Source organism: Chiloscyllium plagiosum, chromosome 39 (assembly GCF_004010195.1).
Source record: "Chiloscyllium plagiosum isolate BGI_BamShark_2017 chromosome 39, ASM401019v2, whole genome shotgun sequence".
Classification (NCBI taxonomy): Eukaryota; Metazoa; Chordata; class Chondrichthyes; order Orectolobiformes; family Hemiscylliidae; genus Chiloscyllium; species Chiloscyllium plagiosum.
Genome location: NC_057748.1, coordinates 22816289 through 22833527, shown reverse-complemented (window position 1 = coordinate 22833527; position 17239 = coordinate 22816289). Strand labels below are relative to the sequence as shown.

The 17239-nt window shown below is 39.8% G+C and overlaps 1 protein-coding gene across 2 annotated transcripts in view; it reads right to left on the bottom strand.

Moving 5' to 3' along the window:
• Nucleotides 1-1265: 1265 nt before the first annotated feature.
• Nucleotides 1266-17239, bottom strand: part of LOC122542344 (probable ATP-dependent RNA helicase DDX17) — a 45002-nt gene continuing 29028 nt past the window's right edge. The window contains exons 12-13 of one of the 2 annotated variants that reach the window (XM_043680022.1): nt 10213-10446; nt 1266-5113 (exon numbers count right to left, since the gene is read on the bottom strand). In XM_043680022.1, coding sequence (XP_043535957.1) covers nt 4482-5113; nt 10213-10446 — 866 coding nt within the window. In that variant the 3' untranslated portion in view covers nt 1266-4481. Of the gene's footprint in view, nt 5114-10212; nt 10447-16607; nt 17071-17239 lie in introns of those variants that run through there. The other variant, XR_006309780.1, reaches the window with a different exon arrangement.

The following is a 17239-nucleotide window of genomic DNA, read 5'->3' as shown; positions in this document are numbered from 1 at the left end:
GGGAGGGGAAACTGTGGTCCCTAAAATAGGACATCTAGGATGTCCCGGAATGGAATTACTCCTCCAAGGAACAGGTACAATGGAGGCAGAGGTATTAGGAGTATGGGATCACATTTTTACAAGAGGTGGGTAAAGAGAGGAAGGTAGCTGTGGGAGTCAGTGTATTTGAAACTGATGTCCATGTTCAATTGGTTGCCGGAGATGGTCAATGTGTACTTGAGGTTAAGACAGAAAGTGTTGGAGGAGTTGATGAACCGTTCAACCTACTTGTGGGAGCATGAGACTGCACTGATACAGTCATCGATGTAGCAGAGTTAAAAAGTGTGTGTGTGTGTGGGGGGGGAAGAAAGAGGTTGGTGCCGGTGTAGCTACAGAAGATGGACCGTTCCATGTACTCTACAAACAGGCAAGAACAGTTGGGCCCATCCGGATGCCCATAGCTACCCCTCTGATCTGAAGTGGCAGGATTCGATGGAAAAGTTGTCAAGAGTCAGGACAGCCAGTCTTCCTATTTTTGACTTGTCTTTGCACCTGTTCATGACAGTTTAACGAGTTGTATGGCTGCATCTTTTCAGCTTTATGTCCTCCATTTTACTTTCCTCAGACCCAAAGTCGATAGTTTCATTCTTAGCGATGAGACTCTAGTTTTGCTCATTCACTGAAAGTCAGTTACTCAGTAATTTTATACTTAATGCACACAGTTTACTGTTTGCAGAAAATTTAAATATCCAGGCAACTAAACAATTCAAATGTGGACAGCGTTTAAAAAATTAAATATAGATTACTGACATCTCAATGGGTCCTCAGTTGTGGAACAGAAGTGGTGGTTGAACTGTTTGGAAATCAGATGAAAAACATTTCGCAGTCTTCAAAGTGATGTTGATGAGTGCCCATTCTCAGTGTGGGCGATCTCTGAGGCACCTTCTGGTCATCATCATCCTAGAGATTGATCTGGATAGATCTGTCATTGGTAACAGATGGTTCCTCACGATGGCCAAATTATGGAGCAAGTCAGGATGAATCCAGACTTCCTTTGATCCACTCCTACAATCTCCTCTTCCCTTTAGCGACTCAGAAGTGTTACTAAATCCTCTACCAACTGAAGCAGGTCGTCACCATTGAGAGAAACCTAGCTGAATAGAGTTTTTACACCTTTTGCTTGCAATTCTTCAACAAAATCTGCTCACCTACCTCTATACCCAACTTGTATTATGAGCAAATTTACAGATGAAGACAGGTTACCAATCAAAAAGAGCAACCATTTCTTTGGTAAATAACTCTTTATTACTGGAATTACAAAATACAAGAAAACCAGTACAGTATCAAAATAGCACATTAATAAGACGGACACTAGGTACAACTTCACAAAGGTGAAATCTTTTACATACAATGAAGAATTACAAGATCTGTTTGGACTGCTGCAATTCTTCTCCAGCTGCAGAATTCTTACTGTTTAAAAGCTGAGACTCGACCCCTAGATTTAAAAAGGTTCAAACAGGCTAACAAGTACGTAGCTTACAGAATCTCTGAGCAATTGTCAATAAAGCAAAGATTATGTACTACTCTTAAATCCTGGCAATAAGAAAAAAAATGTTTGTCAGAACATCTAAAGCATTTAAATGAAGTGTGCAAGTTGCAAAGTTGTCACTATCCCTAGATTCTGCTTGCCCAGTTGTTACCTATTTCTTTTCCCAGTGTTACGTTGGCAATTAATATTAACTATAATTGAGACAAAAGTAAACAGGTTTAGGGTAATTGTAGCGGTTGCAATGTCAGCTATCAATAGTTCAGCAAAAAGGCCCAACTACATCCATAATGTTGTACGAAATGATCCAACGAGCCAGAACTGGTGTTATGAAAAAGTGACCAGCATTTAGGAAGGTTAGGAAAGGGAAAATTGAATTAAGGGTGTCTCACTGAGAGACCACACACATTTGTTCCAAATGGCTAATGAACAGCTGGCAATAATGTTACCCTCATGTTGACAAGCTGCTGATTGGGAAAATCTGCCTGAGAATGTCTTTTAAAAGTACTGCTAACATTATGACTGCCTCTTCTCTTTTACTCGCTGGCAATGAAATTAAAGTTACCATCACGGTCTCCCCACCTGCTTCCTTGTCCCCAGAAGAGAAAGCCTTTATAATGCCTGTGCCAAGAATAGCATCTGAAAAACTGAAGCACCTGCATGATTGGCAGTTTGACACTGTAGCTGATAACCTGATGTCACCAGTAACAAAAAGGCACATTCCAGGAATTGAATCTAACCTCCAAGCTCCCCACATTAGGTCAGCAGCACTGACAGATATTCCAACAGCAATTTTAATCAACATATATACAACATGCACTGCAATATCAAACAAAACAGATTCACAGTAAACAAAGGGGAGAGTTCAAGTTTTATTAACTGGAATGACATTACTAATCAAGTGCAAAACAATGCAAGCACTGAGAGATGGTACAGGTCATTCAAATTACAAAAACAACTTGGCTACAGAACATAGCATTACAGCTGATGGTAACCACAAAGACTTCCCCCTTTCAGGGCAAACAGTTTGGTTGGTCTCAACTTAAAGCTCCAAAATGTTTGTACCTCATTAACAGTGTGGTTTGTGATGACATGACATTTGGACCTGAGGAAAACCTAGGAAAGCAATCGTGAAGCTTTACTGTTGCAATCCTACTAACTGAACCTCAAATAAAAACATGGTTTGAGAATTTAAAATGATCAGCTACATATTCTGTACAATGCCTCAGAAAGAAAATTGACTTTTACATTTAATTAGTTCATTTATGAAACACCTACCTTTAATGAAAATCCAGCACTCAAATATTTGAAAGAAAACCTACTGTTATGAATACTAAGCAGTATGTAAACTGGCCAATCATTAAACAACAAGGAAATTGGTTTTAAAAATCCTCAAATCAACAGAACAGGAAGAATCCACTTCTACCCATGTATGGAAAATATTGAACAGTAGCCTAAAGCATCAGATTGCACCCAACAACACTGCAACTTCCAGTCATCTGTTGTTTGGTGTATTGGCAGCTGGTGAAGGATAGCTCCCCTTTTTACTGTTAAGCAATAGTCCTCGTAGATAGCAGAGTAACAAGCTTGTGACCACAAGAAAGTAGTTGAGTAATAGTTCAATATTTTACCTGTTAAATTTAAACCATCAGAAATCAATTCTATTTTAAAATCCAAGTTAAAGTACTGACATGAACCACATCTCATTGCTTGCATGAAAAGGACATGACTATTCACTTCATTTCGGCAACTGAAGCGAGCTTTGTGAAAACCCAAGAGATTGGGGGTAAAGGATGCAAGTAGAAAGAGACAATTCACTGTCACTGTTTTGGAATCTCTTTTACTGAGAAGCTGTTCTTATTTCTGAATGCTATGGGCTGTTCCAAATAGATGTTAATTTCATTTAGATTGCACTTTATGATACATTAAGTACCCAATAACTCCCACTGTGACCCTGCATTTAAGTATGGACAGTCTTCAATGCCCAAACTGGCAGTCACAGACAGCACCATTCTACACTGCAACTATGCAAGTTAAGAACCATGTTAAAACTTCTCAGCCAATAGCTAATTTAGTCAGACTCTCTCACAATGATCAGAATTCTAAAAAGCAAATCAATCTGATAATCTTGCAGTCAAGGAGGTGTTACTGCAGTTATGGAGGGAATCCAAAAAAGTTTTCTGATTCTTCATTTCACAGGTGCCTAAGAACAGCTTTTATCCACATCGTGAGTTTATAAACAATTAAAACTGGAAGAGACTTAAAATAAAAGCGATATTAATTGGAAAAAGAGTTTTGATGGTTTGTATAGAGACTTCCAAAAATTGAACATTTGACTCAACTTATTTCTTTTATCAGATCACAAACAGTAACCTAATTTGCACTGGAAACTTGCTATGACAGTGAAAAGGGCAGTCTGAATTTTTAGCTTCAATTTACAGCCAAATTATAGAATTGCTGAACATCCTGGTAAAATTACACTACAAGAATATCAGACAAAAAACCTACCTTTTAAAGGATACACTTGAAAATGGAACAAGCTGGTTTTTAAAACATTCTGGAGAGTGGTTGAACCTAGGGCACTACAGGATTCAAACACTTATTCGGAGATAAGCAGGAATCAAGGTTCAAGCACTGACCAATAGATGCTTCCATTTTAGTGAGTGATCAACAGGTTGACTGGGCCATGATTTGCAAGCATTAACACACAACCTACACTTCAGGAGGATTTACAGTAGGTGTCAGGAGTAACATTTGACACAATGGCCCATGTTTGATCATGTGGGATCAGCGTCAGGAAGTTTGCTTCTTGCCCCGCACACTATTATAGTAATGAAGTCAACATGAATGCAATTGGATTATTTATCCTCTTTAAACTTTACTCATCAGTAGAAAATGGAGCTGATGCCTAGGTCTTATAAATGGGGAAATAAAGTGGAAATTTACAAAAACAAATTTATTTTCGGCTTGATCCCTGTGATGTAGGTGGTGGTGGGGGAGGTGGTGCAAATTGATAGGTCCCCTGGGACATGTAACTCAACAGTGAGTTGCTCTGTTGATATGTTTGAGACATCAGTGGCTGTGGCTGCTGCCCCATCCCATTCTGCCTGAATTGCGCAGAGGACTGTGGGGTTCGCCCTGCAGCGGCAGTGGATGAAGCACTATAATTACTTGAACCATAAGCCGTGCTTTGGGCAGCAGTACCATAACCGGAGGTACTGTAACTGCTCCCTGCACTTGAACTTTGGAAGGTACCCGTTTTCCCAAATCCTGCTTGAGTTACAGCCCCATATGTGCCTTGGTTAGTCCCCCCGTACAGCCCACTTTGGGTAAAATTTGGATACTGGACTGACTGTTGGCCATACACAGGGGTCCCAAAACTGTTGGTCTGTGCAGATCGGAAACTCTGCTTACTCAATGGACCGCCACTGTCTCGGGTATCTCTCTGGCTCCCGAACCTGCCCCCATCTCCCCTGTCTCTGCGATCCCCATCGAGGTCTCTAAAAGCCCGGCTGCGGCCTCTGTCACGATCGTCTCTGTACATGGTGTTAGGGTTGGAGCCAGTGGGCCGGTAACGAGAGCGGCCTCCTAGAGTGGGGGGAATAGAAACATGCTTAGTGAATTAGAATTAAATTGCACATCTGTATAACACATCCACATTGGTAAAAATTATTCCATCTCTTGTTGCTGAATGAAATACCAGATTTGACCACATACATTCGCCTCAAATTTACAATAAAGATGTAGGTAACTTTCTTCTCCCCTCTGTCCACCTACTGAAGCATATTCTCTCAAGTCACACAATAAACCATTCAGGTGAAAGGCTCCAAACCTCTTGACAGGCTGCCATAGTAATCTGTGTGAGTGCAGTCCAGCATAGAGACCCATCTCATTCAGTGAGGAACCTCTCACTCTACATATGCAGGGAACGGAGTGTGTGTCCTATATATTTACAGCACCATGTATTACAGCTCTTCCCCCTTTTACCGTTTGGACAAATGTAAGATTACTCATAAAATCCTGTAATAATCTGGACAAAAAAAAAGGCTTCAAATCCAAAATTATGGTCAAACTGAAGCTACAGAAAGCTGCAAATATTAAAATTTTCACTTCTGAAATTGGGCAAAACAGTATTTCAAGAGCTTTTATTCAAAACCATTTCACTGTCTCAGTGCAACAGCTAACGTTTGGAGGAGAAAGTTAAGGGAATTTAATTTTGAACAATCATTGCCAGTCCGACATTAGTCAGGTCTCCTTGGAAATAAGGAGAAATCTTGCAAGACGGAAGTTGTTGACGGAAGGTACTGAACCAGAGATTTATATTACAGCATAGAAGGCCTTTTTGACCTCCTCTCTCTGCTGCAATCTCAAATTAATGATGCCCTGTCCCACTCAATACCTCAACACCATCAATCTCGCAACAACTAATCCATCAACAGTTCCACTCCCATATTGTGCTACAGGCAGAATGTGAACCAAAAGAATATTTTCTTCTTTCACCGAACAATATTTGTGCTTTGAAAATTCTCCTCTCATCAGTGACAATTTATAATTAAGGACATCACTGATCCTTCAACCAGAAGGTGTTTATGTACTGTTAAAATTCTAGACAATTAAAAACCTCTACATCAGTCTTTTAACACTGAAAAGTACAGAACAGCAATGGACCCTTTGGTCTACGATGTTGTGCCTAACATGACGCCAAATTAAACGAATCCCTTCTGCCTGTCCTTGGTCCATATCCCTCCATTCCTTGCATATTCACATGCTCATCTAAACGTCCCTTAAACACCTATTATAGCTGCCTCTACCCCTAACAGTGTGTTATACACTCCTACCACTGTAAAATATTTGCCCCTCACATCTCCTTTGAACTCTCCCCTTCTCACCTTAAATGCATACCTCTTAGAATTAGGCATTTCATCTCTGGGAAAAAGATTCTGACTACCTATCCGCACATCTCAATTTTATAGACTTCTATGAAGTCTCCCCTCAGCCTCCATTGCTCAAGAGAAAACAACCTGAGTTTTTCTAGCATCATACCAGGCAGCATTTTGGTAAACCAAAGCCTCCACATTATTCCTGTAATGTGGTAACCAGAAGTGAATGCAATACTCTTAAGCATGGCCTAACCAAAATCTTATAAAACTGCAACATAACATCCTGACTCTTGTACTCAATTCCCGAATCAGCACAGCATACGCCTTCTTAACTATAGTATCTACTGCTCTGGCCACTTTCAGGTAGCTATTGACTTGAACCCCAAGATCCCTCTGTTCAGGGTCCTGCTATTAACTGTATACGTTTCTTTAACATTTGATCTCCCAAAGTTCAGCACCTCACACTTATCCAGATTAATCACGATCTGCCATTTCTCCACCCTTATCTGATCTATATACATCTGTATCCTTTGACAACCTTCTACACTATGCACAACCCCCCTAATCTTTATATTGCCTAAAAAGGCACTCACTCACCCCCCCCCTCTACATTTTCATCAGAATCATTTATCTATATCACAAATGGCAAAGGTCCCAGTTCAGATCCCTACTGAACACCACTCATCACGAATGTCCAGCCAGAAAAAAAACACCCTTCCACCACTATACTCTGTATTCTATCGGCAAGCCAATTCTGAATCTATGCATCTCGATCCCACGCATCTTAACCTTCTGGATGAGAATATCACGAAGGACTTGTCGAAAGCCTAAGTATAATCCATGTAGACAACATCCACTGCACTACCCTCATCGATTACCTTTGTATTTTTTGAGGTGACGACAATCAGTAAGACATGACCTGCCTTCCACAAAGCCATGCTGACTGTCCCTAATTAGGCCATGCTTTTCCAAATGCACATATACTCTCCAATAGCTTCCCAACCACCAATGTGACTCTCCGGTCTAATTTTTCCTGGATTATCCCTATTACCCTTCTTGAACAGGGAAACAACATTAGCTACTTGCCACTCCTCCTTCATTAACAATCTCTGGCATTGTCCTGCTGCATCCATGATCTTCAAAGGGACATTTATTTGTTACTTTCTAGCACTTGTACTGTTGCTTAACCTGCATTCTTATTCAACCTGCTCAGAGATGTTCTTAACTGTTGAGCCACTACCATTTTGCCACAAGAGGGCTCCTTATAGTAACTCCATAAAACATGTGATATATTTGATGGTTACATCTATCTGCATTCACACTTTTAGTTAAGTATTTGAACACCTAGGTTCTGCTGATGCAAATTGCAGCATATTTCCGTTGAACGTGTATTCTTCCACTTGATATTCTGGCTCATGTTATCTAATCTCATAGCAGCCACTAGCATCCTCACATAAGAGCTGATTCTTTCAAAGCACCTACAGTATGTTGTGTGTTCTATTTCAAGGTCTTACAAATTTGCTCGTTAGAAAAACTTCTGCTATAACTTCTACTTCAGGTAGTGTTCCAGATCATAACTGATGGTGCAAGTAAAACATCTAATCACATCCTTTTATTTTAGTCACTTATTCTGTGCCCTCCAGTTACAACTTGAAAGGAATACTGAGTGTAGAGACAATATCTTCCTTTAAAGAAAAAGCACAAGACTATCAAATTTTATGAATATTGGCTATCGAGGAATATTACATTGAATTGTGAGAAGAGAGAGGCTTATGGCAGATATCAAACGCTCAAAACAGCAGAAGTCCTAGAAGAGTACAGAATGTCAGGGATTAATCGAGAACAGTCAGTACGGTTTTGTTAAGAGGACATGTATGACCAACTTGATTTAATTTTTTTTAAGAGGTGACCAACCTCGTAGATGAGGGCAATGCTTTTGACATCATCTACTTGGGACTTGTTAAGATTTTGTATGCGAGACTGATAGCAAAGGCAAGAGCCCATGGGATCCAATGGAATTTGACAAATTGGATCAACAACTGGCTAAGTGGCAGGAAGCAGAGAGTGATGAGTAAGGTGTTTTCTGACTGGAATTCTGTGTCCAGTGGTGTCCCACAGGGATTAAAGTTGAGGTTCTTGCTATTTGTGTTTCATATAAATAATTTAGACTTGAATGTTGGAAGTTTACAAGTCTGCAGATGATGCAAAAACTGGTGCAGTGGTAAATAGTGAGGAGGCTAGCCTAAGATTACAGGAAGGTTTAGACAGGTTGGTCAGATAGGCTGACCAGTTGATCAATGTTAAAAATCACACAACACCAGGTTATAGTCCAACAGGTTTAATTGGAAGCACACTAGCTTTCGTAGCGACGCTCCTTCATCAGGTGATAGTTGATCAATGAAATTCAATTGGAGAAATGAGAGGTGAAGCACTTGGCTAAGACAAACAAGGCAAGGAATATTGATGAACAACAGGATCCTGGGAAGCACATAGTGTCAGAGGATCCTTAGTGTCAATGTCTCTTAAGGTAGGAGGACAGATGGAGATAGCAATCAAGAGGCTGTATGGTATATTTGCCTTTATTAATCAAGCCCTAGAGTTTAAGAGCATGGAGCCTATGTTGGAATTATATAAAATGTTAGTTAGACCACAGCTGGAGTATTGTGTATACAGAATGTGGTATACAGAATCCACATTATGGAGGGGATTTGATAGCACTGGAGAGGGTGCAGAGAAGATTTACCAGAAAGTTGCCTGGCCTGGAGATTGGTTTGTTTTCTTAACAGCCAGAGAAGGAGATGGAAAGGGAACATGATTGAGATGTATTCAAATTATGAGGGGCAATTATGACAGGAAGAAACTTTTCTCCTTGACTGAGGAATCAATAATCAAAGGGCATAGTTTTAAGTAAGGGCAGAAGGTTCAGAGGAGATGTGAAGCAAAAAAAAAATCACACAGAGGGTGGTGGGAATTTGGAACTCACTGCTTATAAAAGGGTGATAGATAAACCCTCATAACATTAAGTTGTATTAGATGTTCACGGGCGATACCAAAGCTGTAGGCCAAATTCTGGAAAATGAGGGGCAAATAGTTAGGTGATTGTTTTTGATGGGCGCAAACATGATCGGCTAAAGGACCTATTTCTGTGTTCTATGACTTTGTTATTCTGTCAAAACTACTGGTTATTTTGAATACCTCAATTCAAGCGTCTCAGTCTTTTCTACTTTTAACAGAACAATCCCATATTCTTTAATACCTCCAAATAACTACTATTCCACAACTTTGTTCCATTCCAGCACGTTTGCTTTTGTACCCTGTCCCAGGCCACAGGATCTTTCTTAAAGTTTGGTAACCAGATTTGATTTCAATACTCTTGCAGATTTAGAAAGGCTTACCATGCCTGCCACCCATTTGCCTATTTGGCTAAAGTGTTCAAGGTAAAGGACTGAGAGCAAGAAATGACAGGAAAAAGTGTTAACAATCAGAGCTCAGATCTTGGCTTGAGTGTAATCAGTGATTGGATAAAACAGTGTACATTCACGATAATGAGGTAGTTTTAGCTAAGGGGCACTGCCTATTAAAGGAAGACAAGCAAGCATCTTAAACACTGATTAATGATTTTGAAATAAACACTTGACATTCGCCCCTTCTACAAGTGTCTCAGCAATGACATTCCTAAAATGACCCGAGTTCCCGATCCCAGGTTCGCTACATGGAAGCTAGTGTTCAGGAATCAGCTTTTAACAGGATCTGGTCTAGTGAAGTGCCCAATCAGTAGAAAAATGAGAAATTAAAGAATTCAGTTACCTCTTCCGCTTCCTCTCCCATGATCAACAAGTTGTAAGAGTTTTGGGTTAATGGCTTGATTGGCCTCTTCCAGCACTTTGATCAGCTCCCTAGCTTGTTTCACATTGCCTGGTGTGAAGAAGGTGTAGGCCGTGCCTTTATTAGTACTGCGTGCTGTACGGCCAATGCGATGTACATAGTCCTCAGAGGAATTGGGATAGTCGTAATTGATGACAAATTTGATGTCTTCCACATCTGTAAAAGCAGAGTTGCAGTGTGGTGTGGAGAGATGGGGAATGTGCCAAATTGAAGCAGCACAAACAGCACACCACAACAGCCAGGTAGAAAGAGATCAGTTAAAACAAAGATTCGAGTACAAGTACCTTTACAGTTTATGTTACTGTACTGCAATGGATCCCCCATCACATGCAGAGTTTTAAAAACCCACACCATGCTTTGAAACTTCACATATCAAACAGCAGAACAGGGAGCACAAACATAAAACAGCTTTTTCTGAACTACTTATAGTGCACATATCTCTGTCAGGAGAGCAGATCCACCAATCTACCAACCAGAAAATCAACTGGAATTCTCAAAACACATTGCTCCAGAACAGACCATTCGTTTCAGTCTGGGACGCATTGCTTCTCTTTAGTTAAGTTCCTGACTTAGAGATTATGTATTTGGGAAAACTAGACATCATTGCACATCAATTATAAACACATTTACAGCGCCTGTAAGTGCTCCTTTCACCAGCTTTAACTTCTAAAGGAGATGCAGATAAATCCGATTCAATCAAGAAAGACTGTGCATTACCATTTTACATAATCAAAAACAAGGTATTTTAAACTTTTACAGGACTTGATCTCTATCCAACTTCTTGTATCTTAGACACAGCTCAAACAAAAACTGTTAAAGAAATAGCTGAGCTTTGACAAGCCTGTAGACGTAACAGTGGCTGATCCAAAGACAGACAAGAAAGAGGGAGTTAGTTCCACAAAGGTAGATGGAACATGACCCATCCTGCACAAATCCATTTCCAATATTGGTGAAGCTTGTTATAATTGTACTATTCTGCATCCCACTTTCATGCCATAAAAGAAACAACACAAGAACAAGTGACCTCTAAGTACCAACGGAATCACAGAACTTATGTGGCAGGGCGTATCTCACAGTGGACATTTGCTGGATCTGAATATCTTGCTCATCTTAGCATTCTCACAAAACCCTGAAACCTCAGTTTTTAATATAACAGTTCACAAACTTCAGACTAAAATCCTAACCTGCCATTAACCACCAATACCTTCAAACAAAAACAAACAATCTTAACTTTGAAAAGTGATTAACCCAACACCCTTGCAGGAAGGATATACGAATAACAAAGATTTCCTCACTCTTGCTTCAGTCAAATATGCTCAGACTTTTACTTTGGGGGAAAAACAAATTGCTACACAGAAAGTCCAGTAACTTAGATTTATTGTACTATTTGATACTAGAGTACAGTTTAAATTAAATTAAAATTAAATTAAATTTAAATTACAGATTAAAGCACTCCTGAAAACAAGGAGCCCGGTCATTTAGCAATAAAGGATAAAATGAGAATAACTCTACAGTACCAAATGTCAACATATACAACACTTCCCCAGGCACCATACTAAACAAAATAACAGCTAATGGTGCTACCAGAGATACAGTTTACAGGAAGAGCTAAGTTACAAATGATGTTACTTTGAACATAGTATATAGGCACACAGTGATGCTCGAGTTATAGCTACTGACTTTGTCAAATAAGAAAACATACCAATATTTCCCAAAAGCCCCTCGGAGAGCTTGATTGGCTTAAATAACAAGTATTATTTAACCCTGGTCTCAAATATAGATCTGTGAAGAAATACTTCAAGTTTCCAATTCCTAAATGCTGCAGTAATGTGAACTTCAGTTCACAATGCTCTTTAAGGCTAGAAATTATCATCGAATCATTGGTATCTGACCACTAGAATCTATTCTGGTACTCCAGAATGCTGGCACAACACTGACTAGCTGACCATTGACTGACATATTTAGATTTAGACTAAAGTGTCAGATTCTTCTGCAATATTCTGAATGGAGTAATCACGTAAGAAATCTTCTATACAATATTCTCAAGTAAAATTCTTGGCTAGATTATAATATTTATGGGTATACATATACATTTATATAATCAAGAATTATAATGCTTCAAAACACTACAAATGACACTACAAAACACTCATTATCTCATACTGAAGACTGGGTCTCAATGATGTCTAACTTATAACAACCCTGGAATCTGAGAGTTGGAATGTGTTTGGAATTTGGCTTCGTGCAACTACTGATTACTTGTGACAACCTTCTAAAACCAAAACTACACCGTTCTACTGGCCATCACCATAATTTATTCTTGCCTTTAGTGAATGGGCACAAAGCTGAGTGGCCAACAATATCTTGAAATTATTGAAGCAGCAAGCATTTTTCAGTTCAGATTCTGAATTATAAAGGAGCCCTTCTGCAGGGAATTAGTCTGAGTTTTTTTAAGCAACTGATTTCTACAAACATTTTAACTGTACCCACGGACTCTAATGATTAAGGTCAACAACACGCCCTATGTTAGCTCCTACTGTAGTAGTAACTGCATGATAATTTTAAACATCAGTGATAATTCCAGATTAATGATATAACTTAACCCTTTACAATCTGCATTTTAGAAGATGATGCCTAGACAACAGATTTCCTCCCTGCTGTGTTGAGTAGTATTTACCAGTCCGATGCACACTCCCTCCATCGTACTGCCGCAGCCAATCCCGTTTCTTTGGTTCTGGTGGTCTCCTTTCGACCTCCGCCCTGCGACACGGGACCAGTGGAGCTGGGAGAGCATGCATCGAGCATTCCCTTGTAGCGAGAGGTCCCACACGCTGGGATGGATGGCTGAATACATTTCTGTAGCCCGACTTTCAGGGGGCACCAAAGGGCTGCAGTTTGTCATTAAATTAGGTCCTCCAACCCACTCTCCAAAAACAAGGCAACTCCCAACCCATGCTGTATCCCAATCCCAGACTTACTTTTAAACATTTCAGAATATTTTTCTTTGAAATTTACTGACAAACTATTATTGAAGTCTGTTTCTCATTACAAGAATGGGCTCAAGTTTCACTATGCTATCTCTTCCTATTTTAAATAAAAAGGATGAACATTACAGTGACTGAACTACTCACCCCAATAGACAGTCAGAAGTAAAGAGATAAACAGATATGAAAAATGTACATGAAAAATGAAAAACAAATCATTATAGCACATATTGATATCAAATAGAGACGGAAGCAGACAAACAGCAGAGATATGGATCTCAAGTAGCAAGGTTTAAATGACAGCCCATCCTAAAGGACAAAAATCTATTACAATAGTGAAAGCCAAAAGCTTATATCACCTGTGTCCTACTATCCATAGTTATTGACAAATGACAGCCGCCTTTCCATATTTTATAATCTCATTGTTTAACTGTAAAAGGTCTGCATCTCAGAAAGCTGCATTTATGAAGCCAAACTTACTTGCCAGCTTCAGGTGACAAGACGACAGTACTTTTCAATGTTAACATTTATTTCCATAGCTTGGAGAATGTGGATCACCAAAATGGGCACCTTAACACCAATAGCAAGCCACAAGACAGGTTTACTGAATAACCAAATGCCAGTCAGTGAGCTGCCTGCAACTATACACTAGAGGTACTGCAAACTGAACTGAAAAGAAGCTGAGTGATCTTACGCACCGCACCAGTACTGTATTACAGTGTGCTAGGATGAGCTCAGTTATGACCAACACTTAGCTATCAGCTCTAGTGTCGTATAGGGTATTCTGCTAGTTGGTTGGTATTTTTCAGATAACTTTCACATACTCAACTAACCAGAGGGAGCATTTTTTCCAGCAGCCTTTTATTGTGGAGAAGTAAAAGGTATTAGAATGATAAACCCAAACCATGACAAAAGGTTAACATTATGTGAAGCAATGCAAGGGGCTCGTGTACTATATCTTTTAAATTATTACCAAGTGAAAGATCTAAGTGATGTCCCTGACATTGAAGTTATGGAGAAGCTCCGATAATTCTTTCCCAGTTGGCAACAAAAGACAGGAAAAGCTATGTTAAGGAATAAGGGACAGAGAAACAAAGTGTGGAGCATAAAAATTGAGACTTTCCAAATTCTTTAAAATTATTTTGATTGCTTTTTAATATTACCCTGCTATGATTGCTGTGCACTATAGACTGCAGATTTTAAAACTCAGAGCCCATTATTAATGGCAGACTGGGAAAAATATTAAGAAATGTTGCTGCTCCTATGATTTGATCAAAACACATGGCAGATATTTCATTCTCTTGCAACTAGCACTTCCCCACAGAGAAAGTTTGCTTTGCACCAGAAAACCTCAAGCCCCTAACACAATGTTCACAGCTAGCCTTATAAACTATTGTCTACTGGCTCTCCACAATATTATGTTTCAAAACAAAACTTTTCCCACCCTGGTAGAATCAGTCGGTAACAAGAAACAGACTGTAACCTACATGAAATAGTTCTTCGTTTTGTAGTAAATTCTACAATGGCTAGGCAAGATGCAGAAACAGCAATCTACTCATTCCTACCTTAAAAACTTTTTTTGCAACCCGCTTTTCGGGCAGCGCAACTCAGACAGGCCCAAGATGTTACCGGACAAGCCCCGACATGACGTCCTGTGAAGGTGAGGGAGATACTTGGCATGCTTGGCAGTAGGGGTTTCACAGTAGTTGAGAGTAAACTGTTTGCACCACGTTACTCCAGTTCTCATCAGAAACCAGACCCCAGGGATTGCAATAGAGCCACAAATCCAGCAGATGGATCAGTTGGCTGCAATTGTTGCTAACCAGCGGGGATTCAGTAGTTTCTTTTTGCAGTATGAACTAAGAATGAGCAAACTGTTCCATCTGGAGTTTCCCCATTAAGGGGCCCTAATTTTGTAACAGCCACACTTAACAAACCTTCTAACCCTTTAAAGTAAAGAGACCAAGAACATATACGCCATTAATTCCTAGTTTATTACCAGTGCCCGTTAAAGGGGAAGTTACTTCGGAACAGTCTGTCCATCTCAGTGTGAAACAGTGGGCCACTGTCAGTGCATGCATGGTGTTCCCATTAGTAGCTAGAAAGATTTGTTTCTAGCTCTGAGGCACTTAACAGTTTGAGTGCAGAACTGGCCGGCCATGTAAATGTAGTGCTTGGTGTGAAACCCCTAATCAGCAGACAATTCCACACGCCCCTTAGTTTCAGCAGTAAACCAATTATAAGTAAATCAAATTTGGATCATACAAGGGAAATGTCAGAATTTAACAGGGAATTTTGGTTCTGCTTTCAATTTTCTGATCTTGGAACTGGCTTTTGTGCTGGTTTTCAATGAACAGGGTTTCAGATAAAGCCACTTTTGTCAGTAAAATACTGAAATTATACTGAATTCCAGCTGTTAGAAAACTGAAGAGATAAATTGCTAAACAGGCTCTTTCAGACCAAGCTGGGGATACACAAAATTAAGTTGTATCCCTTAGACAACAAATCTATTTGTAACTGATTTCAAAGCCCATTAGCCATCAGGATGCCCACAAATCAAGGGTTCAGCCTGCCTCACTGCTACATTCAAAAGCAGTTTACATTAATCTCTTTCAAATGTGGGTTCTTTAAGTGCTTCTAGTGCAATAAGGGTACTCTACATGTGCACAATCAGGGAGCACATTAGCACAATTTCTATTGCCCCTTGTTATTAATCTAACACAGTGTTAGATGTGCCAGGAAAACAAATGCAGCACCTGAACAACACAATTGCCATTAAAATAATACTTCAAAAGGCAAGGCTTTCCTGCATCTGGATCACGCAACTGCAGGGTCCAAACTTCTAACAGGTACCCATGCAATCTTTCACATATATTACACAAAACAATAGTTTCTGTTTGGATCATAATAATGACTCAAACCTCATCAACAACTCTAGCATAACTGAGGGCAACAGCTGATGTTATGCAAGTGGAATCCAGAATATAGCAGTAATAGAAGTTTCTGTAATTGAAGTCCAGATTTCATAGAGTGAATACTGATAAATAAAGTATCCAAAAGGTTCAGTGCTCCACTTTCAAAAGGAATTCTGGAGTCACAGAACAAATTTACACCAGCTATTAAACAGCCTTATGGTTAAGTGTACTATGTCTACTGACCTCTCAGAAGTACACTTGAATACATGTTCCCATTTTTGGAATATCTCTCATCAAGTAAGGGGCAACATTTAACATGTATCCAGAAATCTCAACTAAATGTGCCCAGACTGTGCACAGAGCCATAAATTCAGCTGGACCCCACTGTACACCATCTGACTAAGATGGGTAAGATTACCTGGAACCTGTATAGTATCCTGGTTGATAGGTGAACTCGGGTAGTACAGAGCCTTATTGCCTCATTGCTAGGCTATGCTGGTTTGATGGGCAAGTCAATATCTATGAAGTCCCCTAAGTATTCTCTCCAATAAGATGGCTTGGAGCAGGGCTTGAACCCCACAAGGCCAGGACAAGCTGGATATTCAGTCAGTTGGAAAAAACATTATCTGAAGACCCTATTTATTTAACGAACCAGTCCGCTGCAGAGGTTGAACCAGACAGTGCCAGGGCGAGCTGGATAACAGAAGTCGGGGTAAACATTATCCGAAGACCCCAAATTTGGGACAGCCAGCCCAGTGCATAGGGGTTAAGACCCCACACGGTAAGGCTAAGCTTGGTTTATGTAGGTGGCGGTAGATGGATATCTCCTCTCCCTCTTGGTGCTCGTTTTGTCATGCCTAGGCCTTGCCGCAGGCCTGTACCTTAATACAAAAACAAAGAGACATTTTAAAAAACAAAAATAAGTCACTTATTTAAAAAGCTCAAGATGGTGGGGAAATCACACTACGTCACTTTAAATATCGCTTTCCTCTTTCAGTTTAGGCAATTTCATAGCTTGATCTGTAATACTTTTTCCTGCAAACAAGTTGA